This window comes from Sarcophilus harrisii, chromosome 2 (assembly GCF_902635505.1).
Source record: "Sarcophilus harrisii chromosome 2, mSarHar1.11, whole genome shotgun sequence".
Lineage (NCBI taxonomy): Eukaryota > Metazoa > Chordata > Mammalia > Dasyuromorphia > Dasyuridae > Sarcophilus > Sarcophilus harrisii.
Genome location: NC_045427.1, coordinates 183,222,779 through 183,245,879, shown reverse-complemented (window position 1 = coordinate 183,245,879; position 23,101 = coordinate 183,222,779). Strand labels below are relative to the sequence as shown.

At 34.0% G+C, this 23,101-nt stretch overlaps 1 protein-coding gene across 2 annotated transcripts in view; it reads left to right on the top strand.

The window, feature by feature from the left end:
* Positions 1-10,985, top strand: part of PXDN (peroxidasin) — a 140,741-nt gene extending 129,756 nt beyond the window's left edge. For both annotated transcript variants that reach the window (XM_031951167.1, XM_003757904.4), the window contains 4 exons: positions 1,743-1,863; positions 2,367-2,499; positions 6,816-6,929; positions 8,413-10,985. In XM_031951167.1, the coding sequence (XP_031807027.1) occupies positions 1,743-1,863; positions 2,367-2,499; positions 6,816-6,929; positions 8,413-8,538 (494 nt within the window). In that variant the 3' untranslated portion in view covers positions 8,539-10,985. The remainder of the gene's footprint in view (positions 1-1,742; positions 1,864-2,366; positions 2,500-6,815; positions 6,930-8,412) is intronic.
* Positions 10,986-23,101: the final 12,116 nt, after the last annotated feature.

Here is a 23,101-nt window from a genome sequence, read left to right as displayed (position 1 = left end):
GCTTAAGGCTATACTGGAGAGTCAGAATTTGAACCCAATCATTCTTTTTTTAGCTTTTTATTTTCAAAATGTAAGTATAATTTTCAGCATTCACCCTTGCAAAACCTTGTGTTCCAAATTCTTTTCTCCCTTCTCCCCAGCCTTTCTTCTGGTTAGCAAGTAATCCAATATATATTAAATATATATTTAAGTATATGAATGATATATTTAATAATATATAATATAATGATGTATAAATATAACATCAATATATGTTATTATAATTGATAATAATATATAATTAAATGTGTGCAATTCTTCTACACATATTTCCACAATTATGATGCAGAAGAAAAATCAGATCAAAAAGAAAACAAAAAGCAAGCAAACTACAACAAAAAAGATGAAAATATTATTTTGTGCACGCTCATTCCTCATAGTTCTCTTTCTGAGTGTAGATGGCTCTCTCCATCAGAAGTCTACTAAACTCAGTCATTCTAATGTCAAATTTTGTGAGGATATTTTCCACTTTATTATTCTGCTTTCTAGTAAACATGCCAGAAATTCAGAGGAACATTCAAATGCCTCTATTTTGCATCTTCTATATCTCCTGTAGCCGACAGGCAAAAGCTTAGTACTTGAGATCCATCCTGTGCATTCTTTACAGGCCCTGTTGTTATAAGACTTTTCCAGTATCTATAACATTCTGCTATGACTGGTTGAACCATCCAGTCTCCAAGGCTGCCAGGATTGGAGGGATTATGAATGATTACAGTCTATAATTATATAAAAAGTACATTTTCCTAAAACACATTTTATCTTTAAAATCTTTAATAAGCATTTACAACTCAGACTTCTAGGATGAGGTACTATGGTTTTTGTAGAGGGACCAGGCCTCAGAACTAGAAAGATTTGAATTTAAGTCCTACCATTTTACTTCTTAGTCTTTTGAGCAATGCTTTGAGATTGATAGGTGCTGATCTACATTGGTAGAGATAATTTTCTCACCAAATTTTTATTCGTTAGCCCAGTGAAATAATAGGTTTTATTTTTTAAAAAGCCCAAACAATAAATAGGATTATAGGATTCAGACCTGGAAGAGACTCTACAGATCATTTCCTCCCTCTTCTTTTGTTTTTAAGTGAAGAAAATGAGATACAAAGAAGGAAGCTGATTTGCTCAATAAATCAATCACTTAATTTTTATTATTATTAGTCAGTGATTAATTGTAATAATAATCATATAATTGTATAATTAATTATTATAATTATTATTAATAACAAATAGTAGAGCTAGTATTTTATTTAATACACGTCCTCAGCCTCCAGATATTATGATTAAGTCTATTGCTTATTAATGTTCCTTTAGGTACTTTTTGTTTGACATACAAGAAAATCCTTTCTAAGTTTGCTCCGACTAGCATTTAACAGTAGTATCATGAATGCATTATAAATAAACCTTACGAAGTAATAAAGTTAGTAAGCTTTGCCACTTGTGTCATTTGAGTGGTTGCCCACATGCATGACATTTATTGTTTTTCCTTTGCTGTTGTTTTTCCTGGCATTTTTTTTTTCATGAAACCAGTGGACTACTTTAGGTGACAGTAAATGCTGACTTACAAGACCTTCTGGAATGCTGTTGGCAGTAGTAATCATAATCCTTAAGATTAATGGATTATATTTTTTTAAAAATGTACTCTATTTTTATTTAAGTATAAAACTAGAGATGACAGTAACTAATATATCTTTTGTCTATAACTTTAGATTGTAGGACTAGAGGGCAGTTTAATGTATTTTCATATCACTTCAGAGGAAAACGATCTCTTGAATTCAGCTATCAGGAAGACAAGCCTGCAAAGAAAACTAAAGCACGAAAAATACTAAGGTATATTTATATACACAGAAACCTTTGTGTAGCAGATGCTTTGCATTAATGGCAATGTGTTCTAATCTTGATCATGAAAAGAATGGTGGTCATGACAGAGGTAGAAGGGCTTATGAGTCTTATGTTTTTGTTTTTGTTTTTTTTCCTTTTCTGGTAACTGGAGAAGGGTGAAGATTAGAAGGAGAGAAATAAGGCTAAGTAGGTTAAGCTAGACTAGGAAAATTAAATTGAATAAATGGAAACACAAGTTTGCAACCTTTCAATTTAGCTTTGACAGTTTGATTTTCATCTTGTGTATTTTTAGGGACAGATGGTCTGCTTCAAAGTAACTTAGCTGTAGGCAAAATTTGTTTTTCTCATTTTTCCTCCCTAATTTAGTTTATTTTATCTGTATATTTATTTACTTATTTGGGGGAGGGGAATGTAGCCTTATTTTTTCTCAAAATGACACACTTGGGAAGAAGTATTAATATTGTGTTTAATTTTTTTTGTCCTTGCTGCAGTACTGTAAAGCACACTAATCCTTTCAGTAATTTCACTTCTTCCTCTGATGAACACATGAATGTACCAGCAACAAATGACTTCAAAGAATTTGTTCTGGAAATGCAAAAGACCATCACAGGCCTCAGAAAACAGGTAATCAGAAGGGTAGTGATAACTGTTTTGCTAAGTTCTACGATTACCATTTTCATTGCACAGATCTTTTTGTAATGAAGCCCATTTAAAAATATATATCTCTATATTCCTGCATCATTTCTCAAGTTACAGATTTTACCATATATCTATTCTCCCAAAGAAATGCTGGAGTTATTGAAACTCAGTGGTATAGAGTGTGTCATAAATGTTATTTTTTGCTTGCTTTGTACTTATTTTTTAGTTTTACCTACAATCATGTCAGGTTGTTTTTGGTTCTTATTGCTTTTACCTAATCAGGTGAAGACAGGTGAGTATTTAGATGTGAGACCACCAGCGAAGGGGTTTGGTATTGTGTTATCAACTACAGGATTATTATCAAAGCTCTAGGAAGCAGAGGGCCATGTACAAACTCATTCTTGTATGATGCGACTTTTGGATCACTTCTGTGGTATAGAGACTTCCTCATGTGTGAAGTGGATTATAATACCTGTAATGTGTTCATGAGGGGATTCTTGTGTGTTGGAACAAGAAAATGCATGTAAAATGTTTTAGAAATTGTTCTATAACTTGGATACATTGGCATTACCTTCTCCACTATTTGAACACTTCTTAAGGTAATTTATAATGGAAAGTTTTGATATGTAATTGTACTCACTTGAGTAATTATTAAATCATTGTGGTAGTAGTAGTTTTGGATAGATACTAGACATATATTTGCATGTATATTTCCAGATGTAAGTGCTATATATAGACATATTTTAAGTTCATGTTCCCATATCATTCCTTCTTATTTTAGCGCCCTTTTTTCAGTATTGATTAATTATTTTTCTTCATGAATTGTTTTAAAAAAATGTGTATGGGGTACCTTTTGCAAGGACTGAATTTTACTGCATTATCTCCTGAAAGAGAAGAAAGGAGAAAAGCCATGTTTAGACAGGTTTTGAGAAAGATGGAGAATACTTAGCTTCTATTCTCCAAATCAGGAATTCTTTATCTTTTTTGGGGTTATGGATCCCTTTGGCATGCTGGTGAAATGCTTACCCCTTCTCTAAATAAAATGTATAAAATATATAGGGTTAGAAAGAAAATATACAGGGTTTCAATTATATTGAAATGAAGTTGTCAAAATATTTGATAAATGAGTTAAGAGCCTCTGAACTAAATGATTATTGCCTTTTTTCTGAACACAATTGGGTATATTAAATATCAGATTTCTGGTATAAAATACACAAGATATATGACAAAATAACTTTGTGGAAGGCAAAAACATCTTCATTTACTGATGATAACTAATGTTCTTCACTAAAACTTAATTTTTAAAAAATATATTTTTAAATTTAATGAAAAATTTTTAAACTTTCAATCCTCTCTCACCTCTCTCACCCCTGGGGAGAGGAGATCTTTATAACAAATATACATTAGTTAAATGACACAAATCTGTGCTTTGGCCTTTTTTTTCAATCTAAAAAAATCATTGTGTTGATCAGACTTTTCAAGTCTTTTAGAGTTTTTTGTCTTTACTGTTTTTTTTTTTACTTTTTTGTTACTGTTTGTATTTCTCCCAGTTCTTCTGACTTCATTTTGCATCAGTTTATACTAGACTTCCAGTTTTCCTATACTTCCTAGATTTATTTGAAACTCCCTTTTGATCATTCCGTAAAACACAATTACATTCATCAAAACCATTTCCCAGCTAATAAGCATCTTTCTAATTTTGTAGTCCTTTGCCATAATAGATATTGCTTTTAGAATATGCAGTGCATATGAGATACATGACTTGTTAAATAGTATAGGATTGATGACAGATAACAGTTATGTTGTTTGGGATTCAAAGGATAATAATTGTTTTTAAGCCACAACATCTCCTCTCTTTTCTGTCTTGTGCTTTTGATGCACCAGATCAATATTTCACAATGTCGTACAGGTATCTCAAATTCAACATGTCTAAAAGAGTACTCATTATCTCCTTCTACCCCAAATTCTTCCCTTCTTCTAGACTTCATTTCTGTTGAAGGTACCATAATTTGTATCCTCGGTGTTATTCTTTATTCTTCATTCTGTTGCCAAACATTTAATTTGTTGCCAAATCTTGTCTTTAGGAATGATAACCCATCATCTTCACATTACCTTTCTTATAAGTGCCCTCCTCTCCAAATATATAGTCATCACTTTATTTTAGACCCCCATTACTCCTCAGGTGGACTATTGTAATCAATTGCAAATTGGTCTCCCTGCCTAAAGTCTCTGTTTACTCCAATCTATCTTAACTCCAATGCTTCCTTTATTTCCATCATCTCCTAGTTGAGATTTTCCCTTATCCATAATTCTGAAATGAATTTTTTTCTGTACTCCTCTAATTTGCTTATAATACCGTCTTTGATGACTAAATCACATATTCATCTTTAGTTTATCTTGTTATATTCACTATGATATGTTGATCTATGCATAGTTTCTGCTAGATTGCTTTCAATTCTCTCCCCCAAAGCTTAGATCTTTGGTTTTTCTAATACCAGAGTGGTGTGGTCTTTTACTTCTATATATTATATGTCTACTGATAAACTGATCTACCACTCTTATTTCTTATTCAGTACCAGTTTGTTTTGATGATAACTTTTTGGTAATACAGTTTGAAATCTGGTTACTGCCAGACCCCTTTCCTTTACTTTTTTTCATTGATTCCCTTGGTATTCTTAATCTTTTGTTGAATTTTGTTATTATTTTTTCTAGCTTTATATAATAATTATTTGATAGTTTGATTAAAGTAAATTAATTTAGATAGTATTATAATATTTATTGAATTACCTTGACCTTTATTTAGGCAATCAATATTTCTTCAATTATCTAGATCTATTATTATTTGTGTGAAGTGTTTTCTAATTGTGTTCATATAATTCCTCTATGTTATCTGAGAAGATGAATTTAAAAGTTTTTTAAAGAAATTAATGTCAAATTATGTTAAAAAGCTTTTAAAAGAAATCTATTGCTGTCAAAATTTTAATTCATACCAATAAATTGTATTACATTTATAGTTTTTAATTGAACTGATCATAAAGTGACAATTTTAAAGGGAGAGACCAAACTGAAAATTTAAACTTTTGAACTATGAAGTTGTCAATATAAGTATTTACGGAACTCTAATTTATGAATGGTTTAATTCCTCCCTTCAAGGAACATTGACTTCTGATTAATACCTCTATATTAGATTCCTAGGTTTATAAAGAGATTTAGAAAATTTAAGTAGTTTCATCACTTGAAACGATCCTCTAGGTCTTTGCCTCTTAGCTAAAGTTCTTTTATTTATTTACTTATTTTCTTCTTTTTTAGAAATAAATTCTTAATTTGTGAATTTGGTTTGAACCCAAACTTGTGGGAAAACAGTAAGGCAATTTAATTGGGAAAAGATTTTGAATTATTAAGGGAGCTGTAGTTCTTTTGATTTGGTAAGGAACTGGTATGTTTATTAAATATCCATGTGGCCCATGCTAGCAGTGGTGCCCAATTTAATTCTTCTGCCTCAGTGTACACTATCTGAACTGCTTTACATCTTGGTGATGAGATGTTTAAGGAGAGGAAGTAACCAGTCTTTTCTTTCTTTCTTTCTTTCTTTTTTTTTTTTTTTGCTCATTTACTTTCTCTCTAGATGGTTCTTTTTTTTTTTTTTGATTTCTTACATTCATCATCTCAAAATGTTCACATATAACTATAATACTTAGAGAGTACTCTTTATTTTAAGGAACTATCTTTCCAGGTTCTGAGGATGTCTTGGGTTTGTAGAGCAAAGTGTTACAAGGAAAGACTAAACTCAGATCAAATGCATGACAATAATATCCTCCTCTCTGAAACAAAAAGTTGAGGAACAATTCTATATAACATTATCATCATAAGTATACATCTATAGTTGAAGATATTTACAAGCAAGGTAGTCTCTAGAAGTCCCTCAATCAGCTATTTGAAAATATTTATAAGGGAAACTTTTCACTTATCACTGTATGGTCAAGTATACTCCACAATCATTTTAGATAGTTTTTGATTTTTTTTAGCTTTCCATATTTCTTCTGTTAAGTGCCAAATTTGAACTCGGGTCCTCCTGACTTCAGGGCTGGTGCTGTATCCACTGCACCACCTAGCTGCCCTTGAATTGGTATTTTTTTCTAATCTTGTGACCTACACTTTCCCATGAATTCTTTGTGATCAATAAGGTCAGTTTTCACAAATTGGGAAGGTAAGTATGGAATTACAAGTGAGGCAAGAGGTCAGATTTATTGTATGGGTAAAATTATTCAGAAGTGTCTTATTAAACTTCAATCTTTCTGCAGATAAAGAAACTTGAATCACGCCTCAGTAAAACTGAATGCACTGATGAAAAGGGTAAATCATATCCAAGCAATGAAAAATGGAAAAGAGATTCGTGTACTATGTGTGAATGCAAAGTGAGTATTTAAGAAATATTTGTACTCAGTTTTAGTCATTATCCTCTTGGCACTTCTGATCTAGCCTACTTTCTCCTTCCATAGTCATAGCTAACAAAAATCTCAAGTCTCTCTATCTAGGCATAGAATAATTGTTGTAGTTGAAGCAGTTAAAAGAAAGAAGCCAACAGAAAAGGCCAACTAAGTTAGGGAAACTCTTTACATTCTTTGATGATGGGGAAAGGTGGAAATGTTGGAAACCTTTAAGGAAGAAGTGTCCTGTGCAACTGGGGAGTCTCGAGGCATTTGACTTCTGACTTTTTTTTGTTCTTTATTTTACACTTAAAGAAATATCCATATGGGTAAGAGGCCAGGGCTTAACTTTTTTGTGACTAACCAGTTTCAGTTTGAGAAGCTAAAGAAAACCATCTAACTTCACAGAATCTCTGGAAAGAACCTTAGTGAAGAGTTAGTCCAATCCTTAGTTGACCTCAAATACCCTCAGAAGTATAGCCAAAGAAATTATCATTCAGTTTTCCTTTAAAGATTACCAGTAGTAGAGAACCAATACCAACTAAGGCTTGTGAATAGTTCTAATGTTAGGAAGTTTTTCCTTATATTCACATCTGCCTCTGTATTTTCTTCCCATTATACCTACTCTTTCACATGATAATAAAATATTTGAAGATAACTTTACAGTTCACAGAAATATAGAATTTAAAGGAGGATCATGGAAGTCATCTAGTCCAGACATGTCAAATATGTGACCCGTAACAATCTTAAGTATAATCCAAACTAGATTAAAATTTTATTAGGAATATGTAACAAGCACAGCTAGGGGGAACAGTGGATATAGCACCAAGACTGTAATCAGGAGAACCTAGGTTAGGAACCAGGTCTGTTTGCCCCCATTCCTTATTTGTAATGCAAGTTAGAGAAGCAACTGGCAGACCACTTTGGTATTTTTACCACGAAAACACTAAATGTTGAGTGAGAACACTCAACAACAATAGAATCCAACAATATAAAGAAACACAATAAAATCTAGATATTTCTTTTCTAGATATTTCTAGATATGTCATCCACAAAGATTTATGTACAGATTATATGCCTCCATTTCTATCCTAGTTTAACACTACTGATCTAATCCAGTTTAAACCTGAGAAGCAAGACTTTTTTTTTCCCCCCTGAGGCAATTGGGGTTAAGTGACTTGCCCAGGGTCACACAGCTAGAAAGTGCTAAGTGTCTGAGGCCACATTTGAACTCAAGTCCTCCTGACTTCAGGGCTGGTGTTCTATCCACTGCAACAACTAGCTGCCCCAAGACTTTTGTTAAGTGAAATATCATAAAGTTATATAATTTTCTTAAGTACATGAAGAGCTTCAAAAAATAAACTGAATAAATGCCCTTAAAAGTGTCTGTGTGCAGAGTGCATTATGGGAAGGGGGGTATTGTTAATGTCAGTGTTGTAGAAAAATGAGTAACAAAATCTTTTCCCCATAGGATGGCCAAATTACTTGTTTTGTGGAATCTTGCCAACCATCAGATTGTCCAGCCCCAGTGAAGATCAAAGGAGAATGTTGTCCAGTCTGCTTAAAAAACACTGTTAACAAACAAAAGAAGCCATAGCTGCCTGTATACATTTTGGGGGGTGGGGTAAGGGTGGGATTCTCTGCTAAGCCTCCTTGAGATCAGGTGGCCAATACAGGTAACTGCAAAGTTTAACAAAACATCCAGAATGGAGACATTTCATAACATCAAACTGATGCTGTTAAAGAATTGAATGCTGTGTGCATTCTTTATTTAGTTTCCCAGGAGACAGGCACCTCCCTGATACAAATGTATGGAAAGGGAAGTAGGTGAATGGTTATATAACCTCTCTTAGGCTTCTCAGGTTTTTCTTTTGTATTAAATTAAAAATTGGTGCTACTATGAAATTGCACAGTCAGGCAAGTGAGGTCCCCCTAATATTTACTGTGATGTTATTTTAATTTAAACTCAGCCCATTGGTACCTCTGAACAATAGATAAAGATGAGCTTGTGCCCAGCTGAGTTCTCAGTCTTAATGCAGAACAGCCCACAGAGAGCAAATGTGCATAAGGATTAGATGGGGATGAATAGCAAAGAGGGATGTGGAAAGAAGCCCAATGAAATGGGTATGAAGTTTCAAGCAACATTTAGAAAAGAAATACATGCTTGGCAAGTTGAGAAGCATCTTTTCTTAGTGTATTAGCAGTGGAACATGGTCTTTTAAAAAAAATCCTTCTCCACCCCCAGAATGAACCCTCGTGTTTCTCCAGTTTTTGTTAGACATATGTGATATTTCATAGGTCATTAACATTTGATCATAAAACAAACACTACTTTCCTTTAAAATGTGTAAATTCCTACCACTTTGTCTTTTTTTGTTTCTTCCTAACATGATTGTAATGAATACATGAACTCATATTTAGAAATCAGCTGGTTTGGACCTGCATCTATAAAATGAGTTTCTTAAAACAATGTGAAAATTATTTTTCATACCATTTAGTATATGAAGATATCTATTAATTATTAGGTGTACTGTCAAAAACTTCAATTAGATAGTCACTGCTCTTAGTAGTAGTGTCATTTTTTGGGGGGGTAAAAGGGCAATTATAGCCCTGACTTTTTATTTCTAGCTTTTCCAATTAGATATTTGAATTATGAGAATTAGCTTCCAGGTATGCTGTGCATGTATGGTCAATCCCTATACCTCATTCATGTGTTGTTGGTTTTTTTTTAACTTTTTTTTTTTTAACATTTTATAGACCACTGTCCACATGTATTAGAGGGGCAGATAAACTGGCTCCAATATGTAAGAGTTCTTCCTTTTTTAGTATTCCTGTTCTGAATCTTTTGCCATCATGCTTTTCAATGAAATGTACCTCATGTGAGCTTTTTTGTTTGTTTGTTTGTTTTAAACTTGGGCTGTATTTGTACCACAACCTCTTTCTTCTTGCCTTACCCCAGTCCAACTGCTGTGTTCTATGCACATGAAATAATGGAAATAAGTATGAAAACTGCACAGTTGTTTTCTGTGAAAGCACATAAGATCATCACTTTGCAGGGTAGGCCAAAGTAAATGGTGTGATTCTGCCTAGGATTACTAGATAAGGCTTTCTCATGCATGGTACATTTGACTGTGACTAAATCTTTCAATGATATGCCTTTTATAAATATATGACATAATCAGCATCATTCAAATGAGAGTCAGGGAACAGCCTTGGCACATAGTGCCCTTTGCTAGCATAACATGGCTATGTATGCTATGATGTGGCACATTTGTGATGGGCTACATTTGATAGTCAGTGTTAAGAAGCTTCAAATTGATTTCATGCACCAAGACTGGTTGGCTTCATTTTCCATTTGAATACTATTAAATGACTTCATCAAGTCTCTTTGAATTACATGGGACACAGGACTTGTTTCAAATTCTCTGGTGAAGGTATTTGAAATGGGAAAGATATTATTGAACAATGGAAAAGGTTCTATCAACTAAGAAAAGTTAAACATTTTCTCTTAACTTATCCTCAGAATTTTAGGGTAGTTTTAAAAATGCTCAGGGTATAGAAACTGTAACAGTGATTTTTTACTCTTGTGGAAGTATTGCCATGTCTTAATAGCTTCTTGTTAGAGAGGTATTTTGTGGTGTGTGTGACTTAGGCAATGTAAAAGGGGGTTATAAAAAAAACATGTTGGAGTGCCTGACTGAGGCATCTGTCAAAATGAATGCATTGTCAATGAACTGAAAATTCATGGAAGAGCCGAGCTGTGCCTTGCAATAATCTGTAATTTCCATCGAAATGTCTGCTGGATCACCAGTTTAATTTTTTTTTTAAGGACAGTGGTTAGTGCCTGGATGAACTTTTAAAAGTATCCACTGTCAGAATATTGCTTTAATATGTTGCAAACTGTACATATTTATTTACATTTCTGATATCAAGAGCTGAATGCCCTTGTTATGTTCAATGTAACCAATACATTTACCAAAGAAGTGTTTGCACTGTGTAATGATGCTTCCCAGTTTCAAATAAATGGGCCACATTTTTAAGTGGAGACTTGATTTCTCTTTCACTCAGTCTGATAATAGAAAGGCATACTCTGTTCCCCATGTTCATAATAGTTGATCTGGTGGTGGGATATGGGGATTGCAGAGAGTTATAGTGAATCTTTAAATACTGGTAGCACATAGAAACCATTGAGGAAAGGGGAAGATAGTAAAAATATTATCTTTCCTATAGGTGAGAGGTTTTCAAACTTTTTAGTGTCAAAATTCTTTAATCATATTAAAAATTACTTGTATATGTCACAAAATTCTTTTGTTTATAGGTTACATCTACTGGTATTTAATACATTGAAAATTAAAACATTATTATTATGAAAAGTTTTACTTCCAGAACTACTCAAAAGGAATTTAGAGACACCTGGGAGTCCCTTGACCACACATTAAAAACTAATGCTATAGGTTACATTGATGGATTTGATTTCCAAATCTTTTTGGTTGTTCTGTTTGATGATTCTAATAACAAAACATTTCACTGAAAAGATAAAATATATGCATTTGCTAACTGAAGAATGGAAGTGAAGGGACAGGTGGGACATTCATTGGAGTAGGGTGTACCTACTCCATTCCTCCCAACATAGAGATATCAAACATACAAATCTCTTCCACCTGCTTCCTAGTCTTAGGATTCCTTTAATTTTAGACCACATTTTCTCTCATTGTGAAATGAAATGTAAATAAGTGATTTGGAATTCTTTGCAATATTTGAGGAAAGACTATAAAAGTTTTTGTACTGGAAACAAAGGGAAGGGTGACATTGCAGTCAAATTTCAGGAAGGGGAGACAAGCAACAGTAAAGACACTTTCCTATGTTCACTTTTGTTTAAGAGGGACCTGCATTGTTATTAAATATGTAATAACAGTTTACCCTTGCCCCTGTCATTTGGAGATATGTCACATTTCACTTCTCCTTCAGGATTCCAGTAAGGGTATCAGAAGATGGTATCTAGGTTTGCTGCAAATGACTCTATCACTTACAGATGACCTTTTCCTAAGTACAGGGGGATCTCTGAATCCCAGTTCTCTTTAGTCACTTAACAGTCAGATTAGTAGGTTTTTTTCCCCTTAGGCAATTGGGGTCAAGTGACTTGCCCCAGGGTCATACAACTAGAAATGTTAAGTGTCTAAGATCAGTTTTGAACCCAGGTCCTCCTGACTTCAGGCTGGTGCTCTATCCACTGTGCCACCTAGCTGCCCCAGTCAGATTAGTTTTTACAAGGGCATATTTCCTTTAAAAATATTATCACATACTTATATCCCTCAAATGTGGAAGGCAAAATTATACCTCCCCTCTTCCAGTTCCCTGTTACCTCCTTTGCACTACCTCATTCTCTGGGGAGGGGAAGCAGATCAGATTCTTAACTTGGCTTATTTCCTTTTGAACACAATTCCAGTTCTAAGTCCAAAGCCCATCTTGGGTTTGAGTCTCAAACACCCTGGGGGATAGGTTGGCTGATTATACCATCTTACCTGGAATCCTAGTTCCCAGGTTGCAGGGAGTTTAAAACAACTCCCAGGTCCATTGAAGATCACTATAGGCACCTAAAAATGAAAAAAAAACAAAACCAATGTAGGACACAAACAAACACTCTTAGGCCCATCTCAGAGCTGGGATAAAAGAGGGAACAGAGCTCTTTTTACCAGGTCAGTTCATAATGCCCATATCATGGGTGAGTTGTGATCATCGACCTACAAGAATTTCCAGAAAATCAACTCTAAGAAAGAAGAAGTCCAAAAGAGAGGTATGGTCTCAGTCTCACCAATTTTAAAGATACAGAAGGATAAAGGAGGCTACACTCACTTACATAAGAGAAGATGCAGAAAAGAAGATTTATCAGCCATGCTCTAAAGGCTTCTCAGAATGCCTCCATATTAGGTTAGGTGGGCATGTCTAGAAAAGCCCTGATTAAAAGTTATATGTGTATCTATGTGACTTCTTTCTAGAAATTATTTAGATGTTTAGTTTTTTGTCCTTTAATCAAGTCCTGATAGCCCCTCACTTCTATAACTATCCACCATAATAAAAACATTCAGATAAAACCAATAAACAAAATTACCAAGTTTGACAGAATGTGTAGTGTTCCATTCTTGTAATTGCTCACTTCCTCCAAAAGAAGAATACTTTTGTCATCTTTGGAATTAAGATTGGTTATTGCTATCAGTTTTAGCTCAGCTATCTCCTGTTATCACTTTTGTTTACATTATTATAGTCATTGTCCATATTGTTGTTTTCATTGCACTTATTCTTATTTCATTTTGTTTCAGTTCATACAAGTCTTCTCATTTCTATAAATTGCTTATTTGTAACAATATTCCATTATATTCATATGCTATAACTTACTCAGCTATTTCCAAATTATTTGTTGCTACATTGAAAAGCAGAAATATTGATATTTAGGAATATGTGGAGATTTTTTATCTCTTTTTAAATTCTCTTTGAAGTATATGCCCACTAGTTGGATCACTAAGTAGACATGAACAAGTTAGGAACTTTTCTCCTCTAATTCTAGATTGTTTTCCATGAATAATTGAATGGAGATTCACAGTCCCATCAATGGTTTATGTATTAATGCACCTATTTTCCAGCATCCTTGTAATGTAAACTATTTCCATATTTTAGAATTTTTGCCATTTTCCTGGTTGGGAGATAAAATTTTAGAATTGATAGCCATACCGATACTACCTTTTAAATCCACACTGTCTCTATATCAGCATGGGAACCTGAAGAAAGGTCTATTTTTAATGCACTACAGAGGTTTGTTTTAAAAATAGAATAGTTAGTGGTTTATGAATGAGACATACTTTAAGTCAGATCTTGAGAATTATTGTTACAGATTAGTCCTGAGTAAAATTAATAACAGGTTTTTCTAATTCTCACAGAGCACACAAAGAATTCAATATTAGATCCTGCTCATTTTATTGGTTGATTTTGTGTTGAGGACCATGCCTAAAGAGGATTGTAAGGGGCAGGTCAGTTCTCTGAAAGCCCCAACAGCTGTGAATCATAACATATTTGGAGGAATTGCGAATCAGCCTTTATTGGCCAGATGTTGCTAGTGAATTGGGAATGAAATAAATTGGAAGCAAGAGGGAGGAGGAGAGAGGTCAGAGAATGCAACGGCCTCTCAGTCTCCTTGTATTGTTATCATCCTCTCACATGAAGGGATCCCTAGCAGCCACTAGCAGGTGGCTCCTGTAACAATTTTGTTTGAATGTTTTTATTATGGTGGACAGTTATGGGAGTGAGGTAATATCAGAGAATGATTAAAGGACAAAAACTAAAAATCTAAATAATTTCTAGAAAGAAGCCAGCATAGGTAAGCATAAAACTTTAACAAGGGCTTTTCTGGGTATGCCCAGCTAACCTAATGACTGGATGTATACATGCAGTTGTCTATGTATGTATATATCTGTATATTTAGTGTCATATTAACATTCTACTGGTGCTATTCATAGCTTGAATGATGAAATGCCACTATCTGAAAACCCAAAAGGCAGGTTCCCTAGAGTGAAGGAAAGATATGTGATGGGTAGAAGAAAGGCATAGCATAATAGCAATAATGACCTGCAAGAAAATGTAGTTTCACAGACATAATCAAAAACATGTGATTGGAAAGAGAAGCAGGGAAAAAAATGTAGCAAATCCAAAATATAACCTCTGAATGGCACATTGTCAGTGTTACCTGAAATGTGAACATTAAAAGTGTCTAGTATATTATCTGGATCATATATGAATTAATGGAAGGTTTAGTGGAAATAGAGGGACAAGCATCACCAAGTTTAGGAAACATAGGATGGTTATAACCAGTAAATGCTAATCTATGCTCCAAAAAGGCATACCCATAATTCTCTGATCCCAAGACTGTTGAAATATTAAAAATAACAAAAGTTGATAGATTATGAATCACAGAAGTGACATTTAATTGAAACTTAGCTGTCACTTTCCAAAGCTTCTTTAGACTTTCCTTTTCCTTTCTTCCAAAATTAGGGACCACATGTCTTCAGCATTCTTGACCTTCATTTAACATAGTTTAGAACATTATACCTGTCACTCATTAAAGCAGTGGGTAATAAAGGATTATGGACAAGAGGGAGTATTGAATTATACTGTCTAGTCATAAGTAGTGCCTTTGATTTGCTTGGCTTCTTGTATAATATGTCAGGGTTGAAAAGGAATCTTAAGAGATCTAGTCCAGCTTCTAATTTTAAAAATAAGGAAATAAATCTAGAAAAAAGAAATGATTTGTCCAAAGACTTAGAACTAGGAAGTAACTTATCTATGACTTAACTGAAAGATATTTGACTCCAAGCTCAGGATACTGCTTCCATTCACTCATTTGATAAATATATACTATTTACCATGTTCTTTAGGAAAGTGAATAAGACACAATCTCCTGCTTTCAAGTTTATAGTCTAGTGAGTAAGATAAGACATTTACACAGGTAATTATAAATTTCATTCAATAAACATTCTATCTGGTATATAGAACACTATCCTAGGTGCAGGGGAGTTTACAATAAGATATTGTCCCTCCCTCATGGAGGTTACAATTTAGTAAAAGGACCTGAGATACCATATTTCATGATAAATGTTTCAGTGCCAGAAGACAACATTAGGTGTATTACAAGATTGGGAGGGGGTCAGAGAAAGTCATTACTAACTTAATGGTTTTATGGTATTTAATTTGGGTTACTTTGTAGTCACTTAACTATGACAGCATGGTTAAGTACTAAAAGAGAGGCAATACACACACCTTTACTGCTATCATGCAATGTTTATATGTACTTTCTTTATTGGGTAGCTAGGAGAAATATTACCATTTTAGAAATGAGGAAATAAAGAGGAAAAACAAATGATCCAGGGCTAGAGTTGTTGTCAGACCCAAAAGCAGGATCTAGTGCTCTTTCTTCTTTCTCACTCTGTCTTATAAACAGTGCATATAATGTTATGGGAGATCTGGGGAATTAGAGTGGGGGACACTTCAGAGATTTATTCTACATATTGGGGCAGGTTTGGGTAATTTCCTATCATTACTTTGTCTTCCTCTTCTATAAGATATTTTTCTTTTCTTTTTTTAAAAGATATTTTTCTTATAAGAAATTTATATGATTTAAATGTTAACCTCAATCATTTTAAATGTGTGTATAATATACATGGACCAATTTGGCCTTTTTATTCTGGAAGGAATTTTCTTTTAAAGGTCTCACTACAGATGTACTTCATTTTATGTAAGCCTAGTACATCAAGTATATATATATAACTCTATTCTGTCCCCTATGTTCCATTCTTACATTGTCAATGCCTTTAAATCTTGAAATGCATGTCCCATAAGTACCTCAAACTCAGTGTGTCTAATATAGAACTCATTATCTTTCCCCACTAAACCCTTCCATTTTTCCAATCCTTTGACATTTAGGATACTACTATCCTCTCAGTCATCCATGACTGAAATGTCTTGTCAATCTTGATTCTTCTCTCTCATCTCATGTATTCAATCTGCTATCAAGTATACTTTCATGATAAGTCCCTTATATACCATATCTTTCTACTCACATAGCCACCTCTTTCATACAGATCCTTCTTTATCCCTCATCTCTAGATTATTGAAGCTGATATTCCTGCCAAGTCTCTTCCCATTCTAATCTATCCTACATCCAGCTGCCAAAGTTATTTTCCTAAAGGACAGATTTGATCATGTTTCCTTTTACTTGATAAACATGAATGGTTCCCCATGATCTCCAGAATCAAATATTTTTAAAAAGCAACACTGGTATTTAAAGCCCTTCACCACCTGGATTCTTCTCATCTGCTCTGGTTTATTCCACTCTATGAATTATACAAAAAGCTACAGTGATTTTTTGCTGTTTTTTTCAACACTATCCTACATTTTCTGAATCTGTTTTTTAATTAGCTGTCTCTCATGCTTGGAACGTATTTCCTCATCTCAGCTTTCTGGTTTGCTTCAAGACTCAGCTCACATTCCACCTTATTCTGGAAATCCTTCCCAGTCCCTCTTCACTATTAATACCCGGATTGCACTGTTTGGACCTTCTCTTTGAGGGATTACCCCTGTATATCTTACATGCAAATACATAGTTATTTATTTATTGTATTCCCCATTAGAATATGAATTCCTTGAGTTGAGGGACCAAATTTTTTGCCTTTCTTTGTATCCTTAGTGCTTAACTTGACACATAGTGATTAAGAAATGCTTGTTGACCATCAATGTGCTTTTCTAACACAGATAAATTGGGAGCTATCTTCTTTTAATGAAAGAATTTACACACCAACAAGTGTTCTCTCCCTTCTCAAATATTCTTAAAGCCCTTTATTTGAATCTCTTTTGTCACCTTAACCCTCTATTTGGTATTATAGTAGCCTGAATGTTCCTATTACTCCAAACCTACTTTCTTGTAATGTAGTCCCTTAAGGAAAGGAGCTGACATTTCATTTTCCTTGTATCCCCAATAAAGACAGGAACCTTGCATGTAACAGATGTTTAATAATTTTCAAAAATTGACTCACCATAGGGTACCTTTATATGGTGAGCTCTGAAATTGATTTGATTTAGAAATATTTCAATTTCATGCAACTTTTCAAGAATACATTTTTCACATTAATGCAGTTCATACAGTTTAGAAAATAGCAGTATATAAAGGAAAGAACCCTGCATTAGAAGATAGAACACCTGGGTTCTAATCTCAGTTCTGATGCTTAGTAGTTGTGCAAATCTTTTTTATTTCTTTGACCATTTCTTCATTGGAATGTAATCTCAATTTCAAAATCCATTGATATCTGACTCTATCCTTATTGATGGAGATCAGTGATTTGTGCCTGCATGAAGGAAAGAGAGTACAGTTGGTGACAATGAAACAACTCTACATTTTCCTTCCAGTCTTTTTTTGAGCTTCCTTCCAGTTCCTGAGCTTTTTAGGCTGTGGGCATTTGTTTACAAGAGAAGATGGAAGAGGTCAATCTCAGTTAAGGTTATTGAAGGAAGAGATTCAGGGAAGACATATCAGAAACCGACAATCATCTTCATATTCCCATTCTCATCTGGTTATGCTAAAAACTTCAAGGAACTTCACCTAAGTGAGAACTAGTATTCTTCTCTCTTAATTGTGGACTTTTGAACTGGGATTATATTTAAAATGAATGATTTGGGCTAGATGATTTCTAAGTACCGTTTAGCTCTAACATTCTATGAAATTCCTGTTTTTACATTATAGAACACAATGGAATTAAGGCAATCGGCTAGTATTTATACTATGTGGTTACTGGGCTAAGTACTGGGGATGCAAAGAAAGGCAAAAGGCAGTTTCTGCTCTTAACAAGATTACTAATGTAGAAGACAATATGCAACTTTGTACAAATAAGATTTAGTCAGGATATGTTGGAGAAAATTATCAGATGGCTATGTCTAGCATTAAGGAAGACTTTATAAAGATTTTTTATAAAAGGTATGACTCAGATTATCTAAGACTTTAAAATACCCATGGAAGCTAGAAGGAAGAGGAGGGAGAATACTTCAGAAACGGGGCACGGCCGATGAAAATGATGGACTAGAGAAATAGGGTGTTACATTTGAGGTTGGCAGTGTCATTGGATTCCAATATAGGTGGAGAAACTAAGATGTAAGGTTATGAAGTGCTTTATAAACCAACAGAATTATTTAAATGATCTTATAGCTGGAAGGTACCTTAGAGATCATCTAACCCAATCACTTTATTTTACAAATCTGATCTAATCCAATAGTCATCTAATATGTGAAAAGCACTGTGTTAAATACAAGTAATATGATTAATAAAAAGAAATTCTTTGCCCTACAGTCTAAAGGGGGAAAACAATATACAGAAAGAGGCAGAAAAGTGAGGGAATAAGGAGTACCCAGAGCAGATACATCTTGTTCTGTGGAATTAAAAACAGGATAGTAGATGTAAGATGAAATGATCTGAGAGTACTGTTTTTGCTCTCTGTAAAGAAAGGGATTGGGAAAAGTTTAATATTCTATCTCCTAGTCTTCTAATTAGAGCAGAGAACAGACTAAGGAAGGTGGAGTCAACCTAGGATTGACCTTGCATCGTGGTAGTGATTTAGACCTTATTTGGGAAAGGCATGTTGTTCTCTGGAGTTGAAACAACTAAGGACAGCAGATCTAAGATGGAGTGATCAGAAAACAGGGACCCTGAGAAATGACATGGCTTTTTCTGAAGTCATACAGCCAGAGAAAGTTACTTCAGGGAGTAGGGCCCTGATCAACTAGCTTTTTTATCCCAGAAATCTGTCTTTTATAGCACATTAAGTTGTATAAACACTGAGCAATGCTTAACACTTGATTTTCTCAATCTAATTTGGAAAGTTCAGTCTTCATTTGTCACTTAATTTTATCCTTTCAACAACCCTCCATGAGGTCAGTCACATAGATTTTATCATTCTCTTTTGAAAGGTGAAGAAACTAAAGTAGAGAAATATTGGATAACATGTGTAAGGTCATACATTTGAGAAAAGATACAGAGACTGTTTCCACGTGAACTTACCATATTATTTTCATTGATTACTTAACATCCCTTCCTCAAACCATCTGTGAAACAGATATTATAGGTTCACAAATTCAAGTTCTGAAGGGGCAGAGGGAGCTAAAGATAGGTTTAATAATTTGATTATGTCTAATCAATGAATTTCATTTCTGTTAACATTCACAGTCCATCATAATACTTGACATTTATTTAACTTAATTTTTTTTAAAGGCTATGTTCCCCCATGTCATCTAGGCTGGAAGTCCAGTAATCTTTCACTAGTCTAGTCCCATTACTGAGCAGTAGTGAGAAAGAGAAAATTGTTTTATTAAATGCTTACTATATGTCAGGCATTGGGATTAATGCTTTTCAGAGATTATTTCATTTGATCCTCATACAACTCTCTGAGATAGGAACTATTATTATTTAGTTAAGAGATTTGTCCAGGCCAACACTGAATACAGATTATAATCTATCTACTGCACCACTGGGTTGTGGTTGCCTCTAGGAGCATTACCTCTCCTCCCCTACCTTCCCAAAAAAAGCCAAGCATGGGACTTTTTTTTTTTAATTGGGCCATTTTATCTATTCTTAGACGGTGATATTCCATTCTTAGGGGCTTACCATACTCGTGCCACAGTTAGTGCAAACTATTAATAGGCTTAGCTCATTGCAGCTTAGAACTCCTAGGCTCAAGTGATAAGGATTTGCCACAACATATGGTCTTTTATTTAGCATTAAAGTGATACATTTATTGGCCATTTTGATCTTTACAACCCTATACCCACTATAGGAAATATTTTCTCTGTTTTTTTCTTTTTAGCTGTCTCTTTAGATGAGGAAATAAGTAAGGAAGATTAAATGAATTGCTTAGTTTCCTGCAATTACTAAGTACCAGAAGTGAGATTTGACCTCAAGTTTTTCTGCCTCCAGGACTAATTTTATCCTCTCTGTTCTGATGTCTCTTAGAATAGTAATGACTTTTTCTTTCAATAATTCCAATTTAATGTTACAGAATCTTTTTTTTTTTGTTTGGAAATTTTGGGGTTCTCAGTTGTTAGATTTAATATCTCCAGAATAAGCATTTACTGATTTCATTTCTGTGCATTTAAATTTGTTAAAAATAACATTACTTCCATCTGTTTTTACAGTATGTCTGAGCTTTCCTTTGTTCAAACAACAGAATCACCAGCGGAAGGAAATATAATTCTTACAAGAGGAAAATCCAAGTGCCTTGTTCATCAAAATTCCCAGAACAACTTTGTCTTTTATAGTCAGAGGATTATTCACTGTCAGAGCTAAAAAAAGAAATATTACTAAAGGAATATTTAAAATAAAACTTTTATAATCCTTCCTGTGGATATAATGGTTGATCACACATAAAGCTGCCTTAAATTCCTATGGTCTATAGAAATGACCGACTATGACATCATTGAAGATAGGTAAAAGCCACTGGAAGAGACCCAATTTACTGGGGGCAGAGTGAGACAGTGAAAATAATCTTCTCTTCCCCCATCTTTCTGTAGTCAGAGATCTGAGTTCAAATTCCCTTTTTGATGTTTATTTTATGTCTCCTCTTGGAGAAGTTACTTAGCCTCAGTGTTTCATTTAACCTTCTCTGTAAAATGAGGGTGCTGTACTACATGACTCCATAGATCTTTTCTAATTCTAAGTCATATGCTCATATTTGAATATTTTTGTACATATTTCAGTACATTTAAATTGATAGTCCTGAATTGATATATATTTTCAACTATTTTCAAAATATCTCCAAAATAATGTTAGAATTTGGGAAGAAAAGACAGCAGAAACTCTGATCCTGAATGTGATTTTACACCTTTTCCTCACAATGATAAACATAATTTTGCATTGAAAACTGCATATTTTGTTAAAGACCACATCTTTAAAATGAGATCCCTCTGAAAGCAAAAAAAAAAAAAAAAACAAAACAAACAAACAAACAAAAAAAAAAAGATAATACATGGGAATTCACTGAAAGGTAGTTCCACAAAATTACTATGTTAAAAAATACACCCTGAACTTTTGAGGAGAAACCAGTTATTTTTCTAAGATTAAATAAATAAAAGTCTGCCACACAAACATATAAAGGATTATAGCAAAATAAAGGTAGAAAAGTTCAAATCACAGAATTTTTGAGAGTTAGAAGGGTCATATAGTTTACTTAATACTGAAGGCATCCCTACTATAACAAATGGTTGTTCAGCCTCTGCTTGAAGACTTCCCAGGATAGGGGGGAACCTACCTCTTCTCAAAGTAAACAAATGTAGGGATTTGAGTTGGAAAATATGGAAATTCCAAACATTGGATCCTGTTGGTGAACTGCATATTTCATACACTAGTTTCAAGGATCTGCAGCATCTGTAACTCTCATATGTGCCTTAGAACAAAGCTTTGGTGATCAGCAAACAAATGGCAATATTTGGGATGTTCCCAAATGCCTTTGTGTATTAATGAGCCTCTCAAACTACTGTCAAATGAAGGGTGGTCAGAACAAAAGAAACTGTATCACTTTCAGTTGTGAGTCTTATCTTCAAGCATAGCAAACTGCAATATAATGTTGTTGGGTTAATTAATTAACCAAGGAGTTTTAAGTCATTGAAAGGCACTTTACTTCTTGCATCTTCTTTTTCTTCATCTATAAAATAAGGGGGGTGGCAGCTAGATGATGCAGTACATAGAGCACCAGCCCTGAAGTCACTAGGATCTGAATCTGGCCTCAGACACTTAACACTTCCTAGCTGTGTGACCCTGGGCCAGTCAGTTAACCCCAATTACCTCAGAAAAAAGAAAGAAAGAAAGAGTTAAAATAAGAGGTTTGGAACAGGTCATCTTTAAAATTCCTTATAACTAGGATTATAATAGAGCAGCTCAATTGATTGTTAAGCAAACATTAAAATTCAGGGCTTGATTATTTTGTTAATTGTATATTCATAATAATAATTAAGTAATGAAGAAAATGGGAAGAATGTAGCCAGAATTTAAAAGTGCGTCATTAATACATCCCTTACCCCCAAAAGCTGTTTATTGAAGTATACTAGTAAATGTTTAATACATGTATGATCCTCTGAAGGACAAAACAAAAAACAAAGGAAAAGTAATCAAATGAATCCATGAAAATAAAAAGAATTCACTGAACCTAGCACCTTCTGAAGACTAAAATTGGACTTCATTTGTAGGAATACATATTGAACTCTTTAATTTATCATTTTTGGCCAGCCCCACCCTTACTTCCTGATGCCCCCATTCTTTGAACATCCCATTGAGATTTTGAGAAAAAAATTGCTCATATTTCTCCTTAATCCAACACATATTTATTTAGTACTTACTGTTTTTTTGGGTTTTGATGGCTCAGAATAAGTGCAAATGTCAGTTGTTTCTGTTCTGGCCAGAAATGAGGATCTTCCCCTCACAGACTGATTCTTTTGTGAAGGCAAACTAGACCCTCTTTTTGCCTTAATTCTTACCTAGCCTTTAATTATTGAATGAGCATTGCCTCAGACAAACTGAGACCTGGGGAAGACCTTAGCTTCAAAAGATCATAGTATCCCACTGCTGCTGGGGTCATGGCCAAT